The sequence below is a fragment of the Petromyzon marinus genome, chromosome 62, assembly GCF_048934315.1.
Source record: "Petromyzon marinus isolate PM22_M1 ecotype Great Lakes invasive population chromosome 62, UKy_Petmar_22M1.pri1.0, whole genome shotgun sequence".
Classification (NCBI taxonomy): domain Eukaryota; kingdom Metazoa; phylum Chordata; class Hyperoartia; order Petromyzontiformes; family Petromyzontidae; genus Petromyzon; species Petromyzon marinus.
In genome coordinates this window covers 11730287-11752208 of record NC_133728.1, presented here as the reverse complement: position 1 = coordinate 11752208, position 21922 = coordinate 11730287, and the positions used below count along the sequence as shown (strand labels likewise).

Below are 21922 nucleotides of genomic sequence, written 5' to 3'. Positions count from 1 at the left end.
ACATGCCCTCTCTCTGGGAGGATCTCCCAAGCCAGCGGGGGAAATTACACGTTCCCATGGCATGGACGGGTTTATTTGTGTGTGGCGACCCACCGTTGACTTTTTGCACACGGGTGAAGCTCGTTTTCTTGTTACAAACCCCAGAGAAGGGGATGGCGACGATTTAAAAAGATGACGGTGGGCCCCGTAAGTTGAACCCTCGCCTTTGGATTAGGATTCGTGACTTTGGCGGCTTGTGAGACGAGTTGCGGCGAGCCTTTGAACCGCTCAACGAAGAACGCGAGTGTGGTTTGACGTACAAGGCTTATTTATTCGAGTGCGGTATTAGCAGGATTCATTCCGCTCGTTTCACTCCAGGAAAGCCGCCCGAGTCTCAAGACTTGTATTTGTTTTTCCAGGGAGGGTCCTGCCAAGTTTGCACGGCAAAAAAAAAAGTTAAGCTCATGGCGAAATTGCAATCGACCCTTTCTGGCAATAAAACAGGTGTTAAGATATTCAAGCACCAAATCGATAAATTTTACAAGGTATCACGTCTGCATTAACCACACTTGTGGTGAACATGCAAACAAACATGTTCTGATAATATATGCATTGTCTATGAATCTGATTGGCCTACACCAGAAACAGTCTTCTTTATTGCCTAGTCTCACTAGCAATATCAGGACCAGAGAACGCCAAATGGTGAACAGCACAAAGACAACGCACCTATCAGAGCATTCATAGCGCTCGGCTTGAGCAGCTATATCCACGGGACCTTCATTTGCCAGTATCAAAGTATGAAAAATACAAATAGGTTTCACCCTTTCTGGCAATAAAACAAGTGTTCAGATGTTTTATTGCCAGAAAGTGAAAAACATTCTTATTTTTCATATTTTTATACGAGCAAAAAGGTCCCATGATACCAGTTACACTGCTGCTGTGTGTGTGGGGTTTTTTTTTTAGCTGTGGGAGGAAATCAGAGAAGCCGGAAGAAACCCATTGCAGAACAGAGGGTGGGAGAAAAATAAAACACCACCACTCGATCTCACACACACACACACTGTCGCTCACGCTCTGCAGAAGACGGAGAGAACTTGCAAACTCCGTAAAGAAAGGCGCCCCAAGCCGGGAATTGAACTCGGGCGCAGCGCCAGCGCCCTGCCGCCCCGTGTATACCTCCGACAGGCACCTTGGATCGTCTCGACACAAAAAAATAGACATGTTTAATGCTTACATTAATCATTGGCGTTAAGAATGACAACACCAGAGCACGAAATGACATTGAAGCCAGCAATTAAGGCGTGCTTTAATTTACATGCAACCATTCATTACACTGTCATGGATCGCTTTTTTTACCTCCACTGGCACGATCAGAATGACAGGCACGGAGAGAAAACTCGCCCACACACACACCCAGAGACTCAAGTGCAACAACAATGCCTAATGTACTGTGGACTCTCCATTATCCACGCTAATGATGGCCGCAGATAATTAAAAATCACGGATAATCCCAAAAATATCCATTCATCGATACGCGTGCTCAGTGATGGCACTTCCCTGCTCCCGTGCAGAAGACTTCTCACGAAGTGTATAGCAGAGACACGCCAATCAACATCAAACTCCACCCACTGTTGTAAAGACATGCCACTACTGTACTGTAGAGGCGATCACGCGGATTTCGGATTAATTGGAGCACATATTTGTTCGGTTTAAGCACGTGACTTGTAATAAACATTTCCAAGAATAAAAATGTATAACTTTTTTAGGATTATTAATTTGGGCTCAAGGGAAAATCCTTGAGTTATCAATTTATGTTAAAATCTCCAGTGCGCGGTTTATCCGCAAATCGGATGAACCTCACGCGTATAATCGAGAGTCCACTGTATTTATATTTACTCATTTCCCCCCCCCCCACTGGTACATGCTAGCCGAGCCAGGGCATCACGCGTCAGTGGGTCGCGCCAGGGCTGGATTGTTTTCTCCCCCACTGCAGAAGCCGAAGCCTCGTGCAGCGAGCGCCCCGACGTCACACACCACACGTAACCACGATGCGGCGACTCCCATCGTTAATTTACATTGACGAATGCTGCAGGCCGGCGAGTGAATAACGCGACGCTAGCCCGCACCCCCTCCCCCTCGCTAGATTGAAACGTCTTCTTACAAGGGGGGCCATCGTATGGCATCGTGATTTGGTAACGAGACAAAACAGCAGCCAATGGGGGAAACCGGCAGCAGTGCGAGGGGGCCCTGCCTGCCAGGGGGCCTTGGATATTCGCCAGCAGAAACGGGGTGGGGGGCCTGGGGGTTGACACCCAGGAGAAGCCTCACAGAGTCTCAAGACTCGTTCAGTGGAGGTGGGGTGCTGGACACGTTTGGGAGGTTCGGACAATTCCAGTGGAGACATTTGCGCTTCACGGCGACAAGGGCCCTGGTTTCTAATCCCGACTCTGGCGACCTTCTGTATGGAGTTTGTGTGATCTCTCTCTCCCCCATTCCGCATGGGTTTCCTCTGAGTTCTTTACTTTCTCTCTTCCATATGAAAGTATTGGTCAAAATATCCCAATCCTGAAAAAATCCCAACTTGAAAATTATTCAATTTGGATCAAAGATCCCCCATATAGCCTATAACAGACTATTGGGGAAAGTGCTGTGAGCGAACACCCCCCTCGTGTGCCGTTCCTGCTGACCACCGGACCCCTCGAGGGGGTGAGTGGCCAGCACCACTCCCCGGTGGCAATGTATTTACACACCACACCAGGTACTCATTTGAGGCTGAGTCGACCTAGGGGAGGCCCAGGACCGGTTCAGATAATCGTCACCAGTGCAGCACGCTAACCGCTACACCACCGCTCCGCTCAATTGGGATCACACACAACTCTTGAGCGAAGACTTTTTCTTGGTAAACAAACGTGAGTACAAACAACGGATTAACTCACGGCTCACCCTGGGCAAGGACAGAGAAGCTATATCACCAGGGCCTATTCTCATTTGCCTCCAAGGGCCTGCGGCGTCGCAAGACAGGACACACTCTTGGCTTCTGCCAGGACGAGCCCCCCCCCCCCCCCGCTGAGAAACGGGTTCCCACTGACTCCAGCACAAGAGCCGGTGTCATGTTACGGGGTCCAGGATTCATCCAACGACCACACCCACCGACGAACTGCCGATCGGTGCGTCGAACCGCACGCTCCAGAGCCCTGGGGGTGGCTGAAACTATTTTAAACAAATTTTTTTCTACGTTGCAGGTAAGGCCCACTGAGCTACGTAGCTCTTTTTGAGAAGCAACTGGGTTATCACAAATGATAGCTCAACGGAGTGGCTTATCATCATCACGTGGAAATGTAATAGCGGGTAGGCACATACTCTCAACGTGTGACGTTGAGTTGGATAAAAATCCACACTGCCATGGGGAGAGACAGATACGCAGACTCCAAATATCAATATGCATATTGCAGGTTGGTGACCGAACGCTTAAACTCATGCACACCAGGCGAGGGAATTAACTCGTCTCCCGACACGGCCCATTCGTGAACTTCCGACTAAGAGCCACGCCTCTGGCCTAGACAGTCTGGCGCTTCTATGACACCTGTAGACGTGTAACAGCAGGGTCTACGTGACAATAAATAACACCGACAAACACTAATAATAAAATAGAAATAACTTAAAGAGCTGCCACGGCCAGCGATCACCGCTTGCTGGAGAGGTTCCGCGGTTCGAATCTGGCAGGCCACCCTGGGTCATTACTGCGGCAGTGAGCGTTGAGCGCATTAACTCTAATGGGCCGTCCGCTTCACTCGCATTTGACGACGGAGAGATCCCTGAAGTCGTTCGGAGAGAGCGGTTTGGGGCGGCCCATCGTGAGCCAGCAACACGAATCCAAATTTGGCAAATTTTCCAAAAAATTATTGCTCAGCGATGTGTAAAATGTCACCGCAAATTAGCCAATTGAGATCGCGCACCGTAGCAGCTGCGACATTTCCCCCTGCCAGTGAAAGCTGTCCAGACTGTTCTCTGGCTGTTGCCTGATGAGGTTGGTTGTTGTAATTACCGGCGAAACATCACTGTACTCAAACTGTAAATGTTGTTGTGGGTTAACTCTCCAACACACATTGGTGTGTGCTGAACTAGCAAAGATTTGGCATGTTGTAAGTGACAAACCCTTACTAATTGGGTGTGTCGGGTGGTGGCGGGTTTAATGACACATTCACATTTACGCGATCTAACCCAACAAAACCTCTATTATGGACAGACTTCTATGAAACACAGCAGGCACAGCAGCAGCGCCTTCCGTGTGCTGTAAGAACAACCGCACCGGTAGGCCTCGGCAAGGTAAGGTAAAAACAACGAGCCTACCTTTACCCTACCTTTTACCCTTACCCCATACAAATTACCCGATTACAGGGTAATTACTGGGGTACTACTACATGTGAAAAAGGTTTATAACAAGTAAATGCTAGGTAGAGTGCTTTTATCATATAGAATACTTTCGATGATTCCAATTTTACACGCTTTCTTTTAACTCACTCTGTCTGTTGTTGTTGTTGTCATTGTATCCTCAAATCTTGTAACTCAATTTTAACTCACTTCCCAATGTGGTATTGACTGCAAACTTGGTATACTTATGTCATACTGATGACAATACTATATTCAATCATTTAAATATATATATTTTTTTAAATATTATTTTTCATGTTATGTTTCGGCTTGGGTCTAATTGTCCACTGTCAACTGACGTTGGCTGTAATTGGCCACGGTCCCTTACGTTGTGGCAAGCTTCGGGGTCACTTCCTGGAGTCGTGGAGTTCTGCCATTACTAGTACGGTACATTTCATAACAGTGTGTTTTTAAAAAAGCTTTTAACAAAAATATTACTTATTAAATGGAGGCCACGGACTGCGCCACAGAGCTTTTAGCGGTAAACAAGGCACCGTATTTACCGGGTAATACTTTGCGCTACCTTTACCCTACCGGGTAATTCTTCCGCGCTACCTTTACCCTACCCTTTACCTTACCCCTTGGCATGTCGACACCTTTACCCTTTACCCTTTTACCCGGTAAAAAGGGTAAATTACCTTACCTTGCCGAGGCCTACGTATCGGTACCAAATGCACTCGATCAGAACTGTTTCTGCGGAACGGCCACTGTTGCAGGAAAGTTGTCGTGGCAGCAGCACCTCACACGCGTGAGAAGGACATGATTAGACCTGTACGCGGTGTACACAGTGGGTTCATGTAACCCCTGGCAGCCCACTACAGGCGCCATTAAGCATTCACTACAATGCTATAAAAGGAACAATTTTTTTGGAAGCAAACTGTGTGGGTGAATCATTTCACCACTGGTTACCATCGTTGACTCACAGCCTCAACACTGACCAACAGCCTCAATGCTGACCCACAGCCTCAAAGCTGACCCACAGCCTCAACTCTGACCTACAGCTTCAATGCTAACCCACAGCCTCGATGCTAACCCACAGCCTCAACTCTTGACAAATAGCTTCAACGCTACCTAGAGCTGTCAACGCTGACCTCCAACCTCAACGCTGCCCATAGCTTCAATGCTACCTACAGCTTTAACGTTAACCTACAGCCTCAACATTGACTAACAGCCTCCTCCTCCCCGGCCCTCCCGTACCCCCCCTCCCACCGCCCCCACCATTGTCCCCCCGTCGTCCCCCACCGCCGTGCTGCCCTCACGAGGTCACCAGGGTCACGGTGCTGCCATCCCCGTGCTCCTCTGGCTCCTCGAATCGACTCCTGTTGCACGGAGACAAGGAAGTGAAGACAGAACTCTACACCCACGCGTCCGTTCAGCAGCGAAGACAGCAGCCGCAGGAGCAACAGCAGTAGCAGCCACAACAATAGCAGCAGCTGCAGTCGCAGCAGCTGCAGTAGCGGCAGCAGTAACAGCAAACGCAGTAGGGGCAGCATCAGCAGTAGCAACAGCAGTAGCAACAGCAGTAGCAACAGCAGTAGCAACAGCAGTAGCAACAGCAGAAGCAACAGCAGTAGCAACAGCAGAAGCAACAGCAGTAGCATCAGAAGAAATAGTAGCAGGAGCGGCGGTAGCAGCAGCAGCGTTCATTCACCACTAAATTAAGGCGTCGTCACCACAGCGCTTGTGTCAGGCGAGGTGCACGTTGGGGATCGAAGATCGAATCATCATTCCTTCCATTATGGACTGTAATAGGTGGAACTGGAGAGCGAGTTGTGATCTCCTCAGAAACCCGCGACCACCACTCATCTTCAGTCTCCAACGTGGGATGTTTTAGACATCATCAGTGAGGGCCATCACATATTTGAAACTATTGGGGGTTTTGACAGTACGATGGGGTTTTTTTTCACTATTTGTGTATTATTGGGGGCCGCACGTCAGAGGCTGCACTAAAGACCACCCCGGGGCCGCCAGTGGCCTGTGGGGCCTTGCAATGATAAACACTGTTGGAGACGATGGGAGTGGGCCTGTCACTTTCTCTCAGGGCAGCTGGAACACCTCCTCTGTCAGCCAGGGTCTCTGGTGAGGAGGTCTGAACCGTGTATCAAATGCAGCCTTTGCAGCTGCATGAGCCACAGTCCTGAAGCTTACTCAATTACCCTCGGAATCTGGAGAAAGGGGGACGATGCCAACTCCAACTTTCAATAGCTAAGATGAGGCTATTATTGGTTTGATTGGAGTTCAAAGACAAACATTCCCCGCATAGCCTTTAACAGACTGTTGGAGCAAGGGCTGTTAGCGAGCAACACCTATGAAGGCTGAAACGGCACATGAGGGGGTGGGTGGCCATCACTACGCCCGGCCGCCTTTGTCTCCCAAGAAGCGATGCTTGCACACCGCACCAGGTAATCATTTGAGGCCGAGTCGACCGAGGTCAGTTACCGGTTCAAATAATCGTCACCCATGTTCGCCGTGAGCGGGAATCGAACTCGGGTCGCCGGGTTTGTAGTGCAGCGCGTTAACCACGATGCCACCGCTCCCACACACACCCACACAATCAGACCCCAACACACCCACACCCCCCCTTGTCAGCTGTAGCGGAGCCACCTCACCTCGTCGCCTTCCTCCGTGACCTCTTCACGAGCGCTGCCGCTGTGACCAGCAGGGCCACGCCCACCAGAAGGCCCGCACCAACCAGTACAAACTGCATGGCGCCAGGCCCCGGACACGACACGGTTCCCCACGCCCTCTCGCCTCGCTCGCTCTCCACGGTGGTGTGCGCGGGCGGCGTGGGCGAGTCCGACTCCGGTCGCGTCCCATTGGCAGGTCTGGGGGTCGGCGCTGCGGACGAGGAGAGGCGAGAGACGGGGCGCATGGACGGCGCTGAGAGCCGGTTTCCCCTCGCGCCGCCACAGAAAGGCTTTGTTGCCCCGGGGGGGCTCCAGCTGGCGTAGGGGCACCACGGGGGCAGGAGCCGCCAACGCCACAAAGGCGGCGGACTGTGGGATCCCGGCAATTACCCCCAATTAGGGCCAATTAAAGGGAAAGCAGATCTGAGAACGTGCCCTGCTCCGTACGGCTGGATGGTGGAAATCGGCGGAGAGAGAGCGCCTTTGATGGCTTCGCTCTCTCTTTCTCCCTCTTTTTCTAACTTAACTCTCTCCTTCTCTCTCTCCTCTTCACCCACCCTCCCTTTGCCTCTCTACTTCTCTTCCCCCCCTTCTCTATCTCTCTCTGCCCCGTCCCACACGGGAAGGATTCGTGCCTCAGGAGGCACAGCATGTCCCAGCACCTCGAGTACAGACCGAGCGAGCACAACCATTCCCTCCCCCCTATAAACTACTTTTTTTATTTTACCAGGTAAGGCCCCACTGAGCTGCCAAGTAGATGTTTTTCAGAAGGGACCTGGCCATCACAAATAAAAGCTCAACGAAGTGGCCTTATTGTCGCATGGAAATTTATAGCAGCAGCCAACTACTCTGAGCGTATGACGTTGATTCTTCTACATGTGGATGGAAAAACCAGAGGACCCATATAAAAATCCACACGACCACGGGAAGAGAAACACGTAAACTCCAAACATACAACAGGCGTGGGGCTCGGGATCGAACCCACAAACCTCCTGGATACCAGGTGAGGTAGCGAACATCTTTGCCACCATTACACCCTCTCATGAATCCACCCCCCGTCCTCCCCCCTCCTCTCCCCTACTCCCTCCCTCCTATCTCACGCCTCCCTCCATCCCTCCCGAAATCGTCTAGAGGTTCAGAGAGCCGTGAGGCGCTGCGAGTACGAGTGGTGGTCGCGGGTTGCCAAACTTCGCTCATCCTCGCAGCAGCAGTGGCTTTTGGCTGGCCAAGGAACAAAGACGGTCGCCGCATCACGCGCCTTTGCATTGCGCTTCTGCGGCCCTCTGGAACGCTCTTCTTTTCCGATATTAGGAAGCCACTGGAGCTATGCATTGCAACGTATTTGTTAAGAACTGTTTTTACGTTGTTTGTTGTCCTTCCCCGCCCCTCCGATTAGCACGGTTGGCTACATACGGTGTGAAGTTCAACATGCATACGTTAGAGGCTACGCGGGGGATCTTTGTCATTGCATTAACGTCCCCCTACGCCTCCCAGATTCTATGGTCTTCCCAAGATCCATAAAGAAGGTACCCCACTACGACCCATCGTGTCCACGATCAACTCCCCTACCTACAAGCTAGCCCGTTTTCTGTCGGATACTCTGCTCCCCTTCACTGGCAAGACCACCTCAGCAGTACTTAACTCAACCCAATTGGTTTCTATGGTCAAAGACATTGTACCATCTCCTGACGATATCCTCGTCAGCTTTGATGTTGTTTCTCTGTTTACCAAGGTCCCAGTACCTGATACCATAACAATAATTGAGGATTTGGTCCAACATGGACTGAACCCTGATGTACCTGCGCTGGTTAGGCACTGCCTCACCAACACTCACTTTACCTGGAATGCCACTTTCTACAAACAAAATGAGGGTACCCCTATGGGTTCCCCCTTGTCACCAGTGATAGCCAATGTTTTCATGGAGAAATTTGAATCAGACGCCATCCAGACATCCACCCTTCGTCCTTCCCTGTGGAACAGATATGTGGATGACACTTTCATCATTTGGCCACATGGCCTCCCAGCTTTGAACCATTTCCTAGACCACATCAATTCCAGATACCCATCCATCAAATTCACCATGGAAGTGGAGAAAGATGGCAAGCTGCCATTCTTGGATGTTCTGTTTGAGAGGACTGATGGCTCTTTGGGACATTCTGTTTACAGGAAGTCCACCCACACAGATTCCTACTTGAAGCCTGATTCCCACCACCACCCGGCTCAAAAGAATGATCTCATCAAAACATTATACCATAGAGCTCATTGCATTTCTGACCAACACCACCTGACCAGGGAATTGAAACATGTACATCTAGCCCTCAAGATGAACGGTTACTCTGACCGTATCATCCGCCAAGCTGTTTCTCCTACCATACAGAAGCAACCACTTGACACTCCGATCAAAATCATCACACTGCCATACATAGCAGGCGTCACCAAAAGGATTTCAAAAATTCTAAACAAACACAAGATCCAGGTTCGGTTAAATATAGTACACAAAATCTGTGATCTGATCCCATGCGTAAAGGATGTCATCCCTGACTTACAGTACCCCGGTGTTTACAAATTGAGTTGTATCTGCGGTGACTGCTATATCGGGGAGACGAAACGACATATTTCTCACCGAATTCGCGAGCACAAATCAGATTTGAAACACGGCAGAACGAATTCTTCGGCTGTGGCTGATCATTGTCTCAACACAGCTGGTTCTCATGACATTGTTTTCTCCGATACCAAAGTACTATGCAAACCTCCTGGTTATTACCAAAGATTTGTCCATGAAGCCATCCAGATTTACAAACATAGACACAACTTCAACCGAGAGGATGGTTTTAAATTAAGCAACTACTGGAAAGATGTCATAAACCAAGTCAAAACTTCAGCTACCTTATAAGCGCACAGCCGTTTTTTCAATTTTTCATTGCCCCCGTGCAGTGAACCACCGCTTCCCCTGAACCCCCAACATAACAAAAGACGGATTAACTTAGCCTCGTCGTCGTTCCCTGCTTGGCTCCTCCCCCCCACCTTAACCTGTATATAAGCTCGAGGGTCTCAGAGCTCACCACTTGATGCAGCTATCTTGCTGTGACTGTTCCACCTGAAGACAGAGGCTTGTGTTGCCTCCGAAACGTCGTGATTTGATTTAGTTGTTTACTTTTATTTTGATTTTGTTTTATCTACGTGACTTTACCGAAAAAAAAACAAAGAGTATGTCTCCCTACGCGTCTGCGAAGGTAACACCTGCAGCCTTGTGTCAGTTTCATAACTCAGCCTTGTATCAGTTTCATAACTCAGAGTATTCTGTGTTGTGAAATTATAGAGGTAGTGAAACCTTGGATTGCGAGCATAATTCGTTCCGGAAACGTGCTCGCAATCCAAAGCACTCGTATATCAAAGCGAATTTCCCCATAAGGAATCATGGAAACTCAGATGATTCGTTCCACAACCCAAAAATACTGTATTAATATAAAAATTATTAATACAAAATACCTTTTTATATTTTTATTATTTAAATTTAATATCAAGTAATCAAATTTATTAATTAGATTTAATCGTGGCTGGTGTGAGGGAGACGAGAGAGAGGAGAGGAGGAGGAGGGTTATTGTGTAGGACGACTTTCACTTGCAGTACAGTTACTAAAGAACAGTCACTACACTTGGACACAAAATAAAAAAAATGCTTTACGCACACACACGTGGTACAACACAATAGTAAACAGTACACACGTAGTCACAACACTATACTGTAGTAAACAGTATAAGCCCGCATGGATGTTCACTATACGAGTGAGGCACGCCGAGTGAGACCGAGCATGGGAGATGATTACCCACAATCCCGCAGCGAGAGAGAGAGGAGAACCATTGGCTCAGTTGTGATCACGTGACGCTCAGCAGACAAAGCGTATACTGTACGTACTGCTCGTATTGCAAGACATCGCTCGTTTATCAAATTATTATTTATTTACTTTTTTTGCTCGTCTTGCAAAACACTCGCAGACCAAGTTACTCGCAATCCAAGGTTTCACTGTATGCGAAAAACGAGCACTCATATCTTGCACAGAGAGAGGGTCCTTGCTTCTATAAACATCTGAACGTTCATAAGCAGTGGTGCAAGCAAACCTTGCTCTGCTGAGACACTGAATGTCGAAACCGGTCCAAAGATTTTACACGCTACACGGGGGGGACCTTTGTCTCGGTGTGTGCGTGCGAGTGTGCGAGTGTGCAAGTGTGCGTTTGTTACCGCGCGCGAGCACAACGAGCTGCGTGCGGGTCGGCACGCCGTCCACGTCGGGGAGGTTGAGGACATCGCACGAATAGAGGCCTGAGTCAGACGGCTGCGGCGCCAGCAGCTCCAGCGCGGCGTTGCCCTCGGTCACACGGCCCGCCCAGCGAGCGCGGCCACGCAGAAGCCCCGCGCTGCGCCAGTCGCTCGGCCCCTCCAAAAGCAGCACCTGCGACGGTCCACGTCAACCACACGCACCCGTACATCCTTGCTCAGGCACACGTGTCGTACCCCGCATGGGTTCCCCGTGACTACCACGCACGGGTGTTGATCTCGCATGCAGAGCCCGGTCGGTGTCTCTGCGAGTTGCTCTGCCTGTGCACTGCTGCCACACAGTGGCAGGGAAATAAAACTGGCATCGCGTGGCAACGTCAAGTGGCAACGTTGTGTGGTAGCAAGGTCCCAAGGTAACGTCTCATGGCAACTCTCGTGGTATGGTAATTGCCCCGGATTACGTCGGGGAAAGCGTTCCTGAAAGGTGCTAACGAAGAATATTCAAAACGACGTAATTAAAAGAAGCGTTTGACAGGGTAAGGTGGTGGAGGCGAAGGCTGAGAGGCGACGGATCGCGAGAAAGGAAGGACGATGCTGTCAGCGACGTGAGGGTGGTGGGGTTGAGGTGATGCTAATCGGGTAGCGGTGTTAATCAAGTGACGGTGTATTTGCGTAAATCAGGGTATTGGGGGAGACTTAATTCAGGGTTTTGCCGGGGCACCGCGGTAGCGAGGAGATGTTAACTACCTCGCCTGGTATACCAGGAGGTCATGGGTGCGATCCCAACCCTGAAGCCTGCTGTATATTTGGAGTTTGCATGTTCTCCCCATGGTGGTGGGGATTTTTCTCCAGGGTCCTCCAGTTTTTCACTCCACATTTGTGTTTAGAGCATTTGGCTGCTGTAAATTTCCACGTGAAAAGCCACTTAGTTGAGCTTTCATTTGTGGCCAGGTCGCTTCTGAAAAAGAGCTATACAGTAAACCCTTCGCTATCCGTGAGGGTTATGTTCTTAAAAACACTCACAAACTCAGAATTCATGAATGCAGAAAAAAAGTCATTTAAAATGGGAAAAATGGGGGTTACGTTCCTCGTACGAGTGAACATATGGGGGTAAATGGTAAATGTTTACTAACAATGACTACACTAACTAAAAAAAAAATATTGAACAATGTGTTTTTAATAACCTTTGATGATTTGACGACGATTGAGGTGGTGGTGATGGTGAGGAATTCAGGAGGATGACTCCTCGGGAGATGCAGGGGGGTTTGATAACAAAGTCGCACATCATTTTAGCACTCTGGGGAGTGAGCGCTAGCCCGCTTCCTGATTGCATTCGCGTTCCTTTTAAACAAACCTCATAGTCGACTTGTTTATACCAACATGTATAGCCGAGTCGACTGTAAGTCGTACGCATAATGTAAAAATGCACAATGGCGGGTTCTGAGCAGGATTACTGCGAGACTTGTGGATTAAGCGGGCAGCCGAGGTGGTGTGCCTAATCATTGCAGCAGACCGTTTCCAATGCAACAACATTCTGCGCACACCTCCCCGGTGTTGGTGATCTGCAGGCACTACGCCCACAGGCGAATACTGGAGTCCGGTGGGTGTCATGAATAGGGAATCGGTAAACATTTTAGCAACTCGCAAATATGCAACCCTCACATGGCGAGGGTTTACTGTGTAGCTCAGTTGGCCTTACCTGGTAAAAAAAAAAAATAGTGTAATAGTTTTTAATCTTATTACTGTAAATACTCACAAGAACCCGCCCCCCCCCCACCACCCCACCCGGTACCGGCTGTGCGGGGTGCTTTGGCGAGTCCCGGCGCTGCCACACGACGCGCAGCAGCGGGGAGATCGGCGCCACCGAGCGGAAGTCGCATGGCAGCAGTAGCACTGGCGCCCCCTCCACGGTGCGCAGCTCCCGCGGCCCCCACAGCTCCATCGCCATCGCGGCGTGCAGCGCTGCACCAGTGGCAGCAGCAACAACAGCAGCAGCAGCAGCAACACCAGAACCAGCAGCAGTACCATTAGCAGCAGTACCAGCAGCATCAGCACCACCATTAGTGTTCGCATATTGAGCATCACAAACAAGGCTATTAATGAAAATTGTAATTTCATCACTGGCATTAGGATCATCACCATCAACACTGTCTGAATCACCACCATCAGAGCATCTGCATCATTGCGCGTGTGTTTGGGCGTGTGTACTCGATGCGTGTGCTTTATGTACACGTGTGCATTTGTGTGTGTACCGTGTGTGCTATGCGCTGTTTGAGGTTGTATGCATACGATTGCGCTACGTTGTGTATGTGTTTTAGCGTGCGTGAGTGTGTGATTGGTGCTCGCTAACAGCAATTGCCCCAATAGTCTGTTAAGGCTATATGGGGGATCTTTGTCTTTGTGCGTGTGTGTACTGAAGTTGTGTGTTTGAGCGTGTGTACTGAGCATGTGTGCTATGTGCGTGGTATGGAGAGTGGTGGCGCAGCGGTTAGCGTGCTGCGCTACGAACCCCTCCACAGGAGTTCGATTCTCGCTCATGGCCAACACCAGTGACGATAATCTGAACCGGTCCTGGGCCTCCCCTAGGTCGACTCAGCCACAAATGAGTAGCTAGTGCAATATGAAACATCGCCACTGGGGAGATAAAGGTGTCGCGCGTGGTGCTGGCCACCCACCCCGTCGCATGCCATGCCGGCCTTCATAGGTACGACTCGCTAACAGCACTTGCCCCAACAGTCTGTTTAAGGCTATGGGGGGGGGGGGGAATCGTTGTCTTTCTGTTGGTGTGGTGCGCGTGCGTAGGAGTGCCACTCACCCAGCAGTATCTGTATGGTCACTACGAGCATCATCGCTTCTCCTTCTGCCACCTTCAACCGACACAGACAAAGTATCATCGTTACTCTTCCACTCGTTTGCCCAGGAAAGCCTCAACGAGTCTCAAGACTCATTTTGCAGGTGGGTGGTGCTAGTCCGTTCTGAAAATGTCGCATGTTTTCATAATACTAACTGGATATATAACGCGATTAATGTATCGTAGGGAACATTTTTTATTTATTTTAAAGATGCGAGTTGTGATATAACGAGACCTAACCAACAAAACTACACCGCGCGAGTAGGCATAAGCAGTTGTACAAGGTGGGATGCTGCTGGATGCTTCTAGATGCTACCCACCACGCCTCAGTCTTTGATCGGTCTTCGTTACGCATCTCACGTGCTACCAAACGGTTATTATAACGCGATTTGTTCGTGTTATAATTGTTCCACAACGTGGTGTTCTTCAGGAACGCAACTACCACTGCTTTGTAGGAGATCGGACTGCATGTTGTTTTTAGCTACGGGAGAAAACCCAGAGGAAGAACATACAAACTCCACTCACTCGCACACAAAGATGAAGATCCCCCACACACGTAGCCTGAACAGACATTTTATGGCAAGTACCTATGAAGGCTGGCACGGCTCACGAGGGGAGGTGGTGTGGCCAGCACCATGCCAGTACTGACGCTATACACACCGCACCAGGATACTCATTGAAACCCGAGTCGACCGAGGAGAGGTGCCTAAGGGCTGGTTCAGATGACTGCCGCTGATGTATCTGTGAAAGGGGAATCGGACTTGGGTCGCCGGGTTCGTAGTGTCGTGTGCTAACCGCCACACTGCAGCTCCCCACAGGCATAAACAGGCACTAACAAAAAGATCCCTCTTATAGCCTTCACAGACATTCGCCTAATCGCCTTTGCCTCCCAAGTGCTGATGCTTACACACTGCAGCAGGTACTCATTTGAGGTTGAATCGACCGAGGAGCTTCCCAGGACCAAGATCAGACAATCATCGATGGTATTGCCCGTGAGTGGGAATTTAAATCGGGTGGCCCGGGTACGTAGCACAGTGCGCGAACCACGTTGCCACCGCTCCCCCCACATGCACGAACAGGTACACACACAAGATAGAGGCGAACAGACATGCACATACACTAGCACACACATACATACAGACTCAAATAAACCCGTAGATTCAGACACGTACAATTAGACACCCTCACACAAACGCACACTCACAAAAGACAAAGATCCTCCGTATAGCCTACACGGACTGTTGGGGAAAGTGCTGTTAGCGAGCACCTACTACTTTCTTGCACCGAGCACAAACACACATTCATACATTCACTCACGCTCTCTCAGTTTCATTTCATTTATTAGGTATAACCCTGTGAGCTAGGCGGCTCTTGACTCGGGTGCAACCGCGACAAAGAAAAACATGAACAAGAAACATTTAAAGTGACTACACGCAACAGAAAAATCCAGGAAAAAACAGCAAAGTCTTACAGACAAAGCACCGTATATCAAGGCTGTGTGCAAAAATCCCAGTGGGATGCAAGTCAAACTATAACAACCATAAGACAATTTAGATTAAAGTGATCAGGCTAACTCTGTACTACAACAAACAAAACATGGCTAAACCAAAACGTTTTCAAAATCACCAAAATAAAGCGATAAAAACAATGTAACTGTGATCATAGGAACTGTGATTCAAATTTAACAATAAACGATATACATAACATGTACGACCAAACTTTGCAGCCATAGCTGGCAGCATGAGTCACTCCATAACAGCAGGAGTATCAGTAGCAGTATCAACAATTTTCAATACACCACCCATACCTACTCACTTTCACACTCTCGCGTTCTCCTACAAAGACTGTTGCGGTAAGTGCTGTTAGCGAGCACCTATAAAGGCCGCCACGGCACACAAGGGGGTGGGTGGCCAGCACCACGCCAGACCCAATGGCGAAGTTGTAACACACCGCACCGAGTACTCGTTCGAGGCCGAGTCGCCTTAGAGGATGGCCGAGGACCGCTTCTCCTTCTGCAGCGCGTTAAAACCACTGTGCCATCGCTCCCTATAACAAGATTCACTCTCCTGCGAAGATAAAAATCCCCGGTACAGCCTGAACAGGCTGTTTGTTGGAAGTGCTACACAAATTGACACACCTGTGTGACTGTCCCACACACACCTGCGACTGTCCCACACACACCTGCGACTCTGTCCCACACACACACACACACCTGTGACTCTCCCACACACACACACCTGTAGCTGTCCCACACACGCACACCTGTGACTGTCCCACACACGCACACCTGTGACTGTCCCACACACGCACACCTGTGACTGTCCCACACACACCTGTGACTGTCGCACACACGTACACACACACCTGTGACTGTCCCACACACGTACACACACACCTGTGACTGTCCCACACACACACCTGTGACTGTCCCACACACACACACCTGTGACTGTCCCACACACACACCTGTGATTGTCCCACACACACACCTGTGATTGTCCCACACACACACACCTGTGACTGTCCCACACACACACACACCTGTGACTGTCCCACACACACCTGCGACTCTCTCCCACACACACACACCTGTGACTGTCCCACACACACCTGTGACTGTCCCACACACGTACACGCACACCTGTGACTGTCCCACACACGCACACACACACCTGTGACTGTCCCACACACACACCTGTGACTGTCCCACACACCTGTGATTGTCCCACACACACACCTGTGACTGTCCCACACACACCTGTGACTGTCCCACACACACCTGCGACTCTGTCCCACACACACACCTGTGACTGTCCCACACACGCACACCTGTGACTGTCCCACACACACCTGTGACTGTCCCACACACACCTGTGACTGTGCCACACACGTACACACACACCTGTGACTGTCCCACACACACAACTGTGACTGTCCCACACACACACCAGTGATTGTCCCACACACACACCTGTGATTGTCCCATACACACACCTGTGACTGTCCCACACACACACCTGTGATTGTCCCACACACACACCTGTGATTGTCCCACACACACACCTGTGACTGTCCCACACACGTACACGCACACCTGTGACTGTCCCACACACACACCTGTGACTGTCCCACACACACACCTGTGATTGTCCCACACACACACCTGTGACTGTCCCACACACACACACCTGTGACTGTCCCACACACACACCTGTGACTGTCCCACACACCTGTGACTGTCCCACACACACACCTGTGACTGTCCCACACACACACACACCTGTGACTGTCCCACACACACACCTGTGACTGTCCCACACACACCTGTGACTATCCCACACACGTACACACACCTGTGACTGTCCCACACACGTACACACACATCTGTGACTGTCCCACACACGTACACACACCTGTGACTGTCCCACACACCTGTCCACGTGGGCTCGCTGGGGGATAGTGGGACCCACTGAGGTTGGACCCGCTAGAGGTGGGGGCCCAGTGGGGGGAGACAGGGAGATGGGGGGCCCACTGGGGGGAGACAGAGAGGTGGGTGGCCCACTGGGGGAGGGAGGGAGGTGGGGGGCCCACTGGGGGAGGGAGGGAGATGGGGGGCCCACTGGGGGGAGACAGAGAGGTGGGTGGCCCACTGGGGGAGGGAGGGAGGTGGGGGGCCCACTGGGGGGAGACAGGGAGGTCGACCATTGCCATCACCAGGGCGTGTCTCGACGTGTCGGCGTTGCCGGGCGTGGTGGCAGTGCGCCAGTGTGCTGAGTCACCCTGACTAGGTGCATTTATCTAGACACTAACGGAGCGTTGCGTCCGTTACCAAATAGCAATCAATGTTCGATGCAACCTATACAGCATTTCATAAAGCCTACTAATAACACTAGGGCCATCAGAAAACATGCGATTCTCAGCAGGGCCCCATAGTTGTGGGCAAGTGCAGACTCCAAATGGTATCACCCACTCTCTTCTGGCATATTTCATGTGCTCTGGAGGACCGCTGCCCGAAACATCGTCAATTGTATCATTGTCCACACACACGGTGTGGTTCTTGACCACGGATGGTGGTTGGGTTGCGCTAGCTGTGTGCGTACAGCAGCTAACACCAGAGATGTACTACTGTGTAGGGGGGGGGGGGGGGGGTAGCATGCAGGGTATTGCGGCAGTCACTGAACACGAAAGTATCCTTCTGCCTTCCGCCGATGTTGCTGGAGGGCGACTGCCTCCCAGCTGCCCAGGAGCAGCAGCGTCCTTAACGAGCCTCCTCCTCTGCCAAAAAGGCCGATCTTGACACCGCTGCTACCGGCCATCGGCAAGTCCACTCACGGCCATCGGCAAGGCCACTCACGGCCATCGGCAAGGCCACTCACGGCCATCGGCAAGGCCACTCACGGCCATCGGCAAGGCCACTCACGGCCATGGGCAAGGCCACTCACGGCCATCGGCAAGTCCACTCACGGCCATCGGCAAGGCCACTCACGGCCATCGGCAAGGCCACTCACGGCCATGGGCAAGGCCACTCACGGCCATCGGCAAGGCCACTCACGGCCATCGGCAAGGCCACTCACGGCCATCGGCAAGGCCACTCACGGCCATCGGCAAGGCCACTCACGGCCATCGGAAAGGCCACTCACGGCCATCGGCAAGTCCACTCAGCTCCGTATGCTTCAGCCCCATCCCTTCCTCAGTCTTGTGTCGCGCTCGTTTAGCCCCTCTATCCGATCAGTTTCAAAGCCAATGCCATGTATTATTGTCAGAGCATGTGTGTTTGCATGTCCACCACAAGTACAGTGTGTGGTTAATGCAGACTTTATTCCTTGCAACAGCTTTCTATTTGGTGTTTGAACATCTTAACACCTTTTTTTATTTCCAGAAACTGTAAAACTTATTCTTATTTTCTTCATAATAAGCTGTTTGGGTATGCGGTGGCTTGGCATGCGGGCTACAATGACCCAGCCAACGCAAGCCTCGCCTGCCAGAGGAGCTCACCGATGGGACTGTGTCCAGATCTTTCAAGGATTTGTGAGCTCAGCACGCAATGCTGCCTGCTGGTAAAGCCCAGGATGGATCGTAGGCAGGGCCAGTCTGAATGTTTCTCTAACCGGCGCAGACGTTCCTTTAGAGGGCTCCACGTTGTGCAAACAGAGAGAGGAGGCCGCCGTGTAACTGGTATTGGCCAAATATCGGCAATGCGGAAACAACGACCAATAATTCACTCAAAATGGGACCAATGCAAAGGTCACCCTCGTAAAGTATTAACAGACTGTTGGGGCAAGTGCTGTTAGCGAGCAGCACCTATGAAGGCCGGCACGGCACACGAGGCGGTAGGCGGCCAGTACTACGCCCGATCGCCTTTGTCTCCCCAGTGGCGATGTTTACTACACACCGCACCAGTTACTCACTTGAGGCCGAGTCGACCTAGGGGGAAGCCCAGGACCGGTTCAGACAATCGTGAGCACCCCCCACACACACAGCATCAACATCGCCCCCCCCTCTCCTCCTGACAAGAGTCGTGAGAATCGGTGAGTTTCCCGAGGTAAAACACAAGCGTAATGGCAGCAATCACCATCATCATAATAATACCCCACCACAGGTAAGCGTGGGGGAGCCGGCGAGTGAGTGAGCCCGACTCACCTGCGGCTCACCTGCCGCTTGTGCACCTCACCCACCCCCTCACCAGCCCACCGCTCGCTCCTCTGTCCCACCGCTCGCTCCTCTATCCCACCGCTCGCTCCTCTATCCCACCGCTCGCTCCTCTGTCCCACTACTCTCTGCGTCCCCAAACCAACACAAGAGCGCCGGCTCTCGCGACCCCGCCACTGCCGCGTTGTGACCACCACGTGCCGCGTCTGACGGACCAATCGGCGACGAGAACGCGCGCCCTGGCCCACAGGAGCCCGCGCGTGAATGGACAAGGATGGTGTAAAGAGGAAATTACGTCATCGCAATGTTTGACGAAGGGAGGGTCAGGGGACGGGGTGTAGAGCGGAAATGTCGTCATCGCAATGTGTGAAGATTGACGCCATCTTACCTGGGGGTGTAGGAGGCGAACTGTGTAACCCCGATACAAATGGAATGTTCGTTGACAGTGTTAACTCATATATATAATACTATATAACACGATTTTTGTCCCTGGGTAGTAAGCGTTATTTTGTAAATAAACATGCCTACAAAGTACAGAAAATGGCTATTCCCACAAAGTTTGCTTTTGTGACCAGGACTTTATGTGAAGGAATGACACAAATGCACACCACGTATTATCATTGAAAATATGTACATTTCAAAATATCACTGTCCTGGTCACAAAAGTAAAGTTTGTGGGAAATAACAGCCATTTTCTGTACTTTTGAGGCACAAGCAATTAGGAAATACCACTTACTACCCAGGGACACATTTTTTTTGTGACAGTGTAATCATAGCGTCGTTGTGGAGAATATAAGGGGCCGTCCATGAATGACGTCACGCACCTGGGCGGGGAAGGGTTCAGACATTTGTGACGATGTGTGACGAGGAGGGAGCTTTGAGAAATGTGACGTCACATCAAAATGCGCAACTTTAATATAGACAACGCGTTCTAATTATATTCTTGGTTCGTTCGGTAAAGTCACGTAGAAGGGGAACAATACAATAATAAAAATATAAGACAATCAAATTCTCACGACGTTTCGACTGCAACACAAGCAATCATCATCAGGTGTGAAAACCTCAACAAGCAAATTGAAAAAAGGTGGCGGTTATTTTTAACGTTAGCATCATGGAGAGAGATTTGACAGTTTGTTCAGATGGACGAGTCCATCTATGTTCGGAAAAGAGGAGGGGGGAGACGAAAAATAATGGATGCGGTCTGAAAGCCACCTTAAGCGTGATCAATCAATTAAGACCCGAAATGGTTTATCAAATCCTTCCAATGATTGCTAAGCCAGAATTCATCTTCTCGGTTGAAATTGTCTCTGTGTTTGTATATGTGGATAGCATCATGAACGAATCTCACATGGTAACCGTAAGCGTGAACAATAAATTAAGACCCGAAATGGTTTATCAAATCCTTCCAATGATTGCTAAGCCAAAATTCCTCGTCTTGGTTCAAATTGTCTCCATGTTTGTATATGTGGATAGCCTCATGAACGAATCTCTCATGGTAGCCAGATGGCTTGCAAAGAACCTCTGTCTTGGAGAAGTCAATGTCATGTGAACCTACTGAATTATAACAGTGATCTGCCACGGCCAAGGTGTTGGTCCTACCGTATTTCAGGTCTGCTTTGTGTTCACGAATGCGGTCCGAGACATGTCGTTTGGTTTCTCCAATGTAACTACTACCACAGAGGCAACTTAGTTTGTAGACGCCAGGGTACTGTATGTCCGGAATCACATCTTTTACAGACGGAACCAGATCACGGATTTTATGTAATGTGTTGAATCGGACCTGGATCTTGTGTTTATTCAAGATTTTGGAGATCTTTTTTGTGATCCCCGCAATGTAAAGTGATGGTTTTGAAAGGCTCCTCAAGAGGGTCCTTCTTCATGGTTGGAGTGATAGCTTTGCGGATTGTGTAGTCGGAATAACCATTAGCCTTATGAGCTTCGTGTATGTGCTTGAGTTCACTGGCTACATGTTCCTGGTCGGATATGCATTGGGCTCTATGGTGCAGAGTCTTGATGAGGGAATTCTTCTGGGATGGATGGTGGTGGGAATCCGGTTTCAGGTAAGCATCCTTATGGGTAGCTTTCCTGTAGACAGAGTGGCTCATTGAAC

The 21922-nt window shown here is 50.4% G+C and overlaps 1 protein-coding gene across 1 annotated transcript; it reads right to left on the bottom strand.

Annotated features, from left to right (window-relative positions):
- Positions 1-289: 289 nt before the first annotated feature.
- On the bottom strand, positions 290-20095 carry LOC116955867 (myelin protein zero-like protein 2). Its single transcript, XM_032977192.2, has 7 exons — positions 19815-20095; positions 14128-14179; positions 13105-13274; positions 11277-11487; positions 7020-7248; positions 5629-5729; positions 290-1178 (listed from the first exon to the last, which is right to left on the bottom strand). Exons 2-6 carry the CDS (start codon positions 14159-14161, stop codon positions 5666-5668), a joined length of 708 nt encoding a protein of 235 aa, XP_032833083.1. The 5' UTR covers positions 14162-14179; positions 19815-20095; the 3' UTR covers positions 290-1178; positions 5629-5665.
- Positions 20096-21922: the final 1827 nt, after the last annotated feature.

Coding starts and splice junctions, on each gene's coding strand:
- LOC116955867 (XM_032977192.2), bottom strand. CDS start 14,161: ATGATGCTCGTAGTGACCATACAGATACTGCTGG. Junction 13,275..14,127: donor GACCATACAGATACTGCTGG/GTGAGTGGCACT, acceptor CCACTGGTGCAG/CGCTGCACGCCGCGATGGCG. Junction 11,488..13,104: donor CAAAGCACCCCGCACAGCCG/GTACCGGGTGGG, acceptor GGACCGTCGCAG/GTGCTGCTTTTGGAGGGGCC.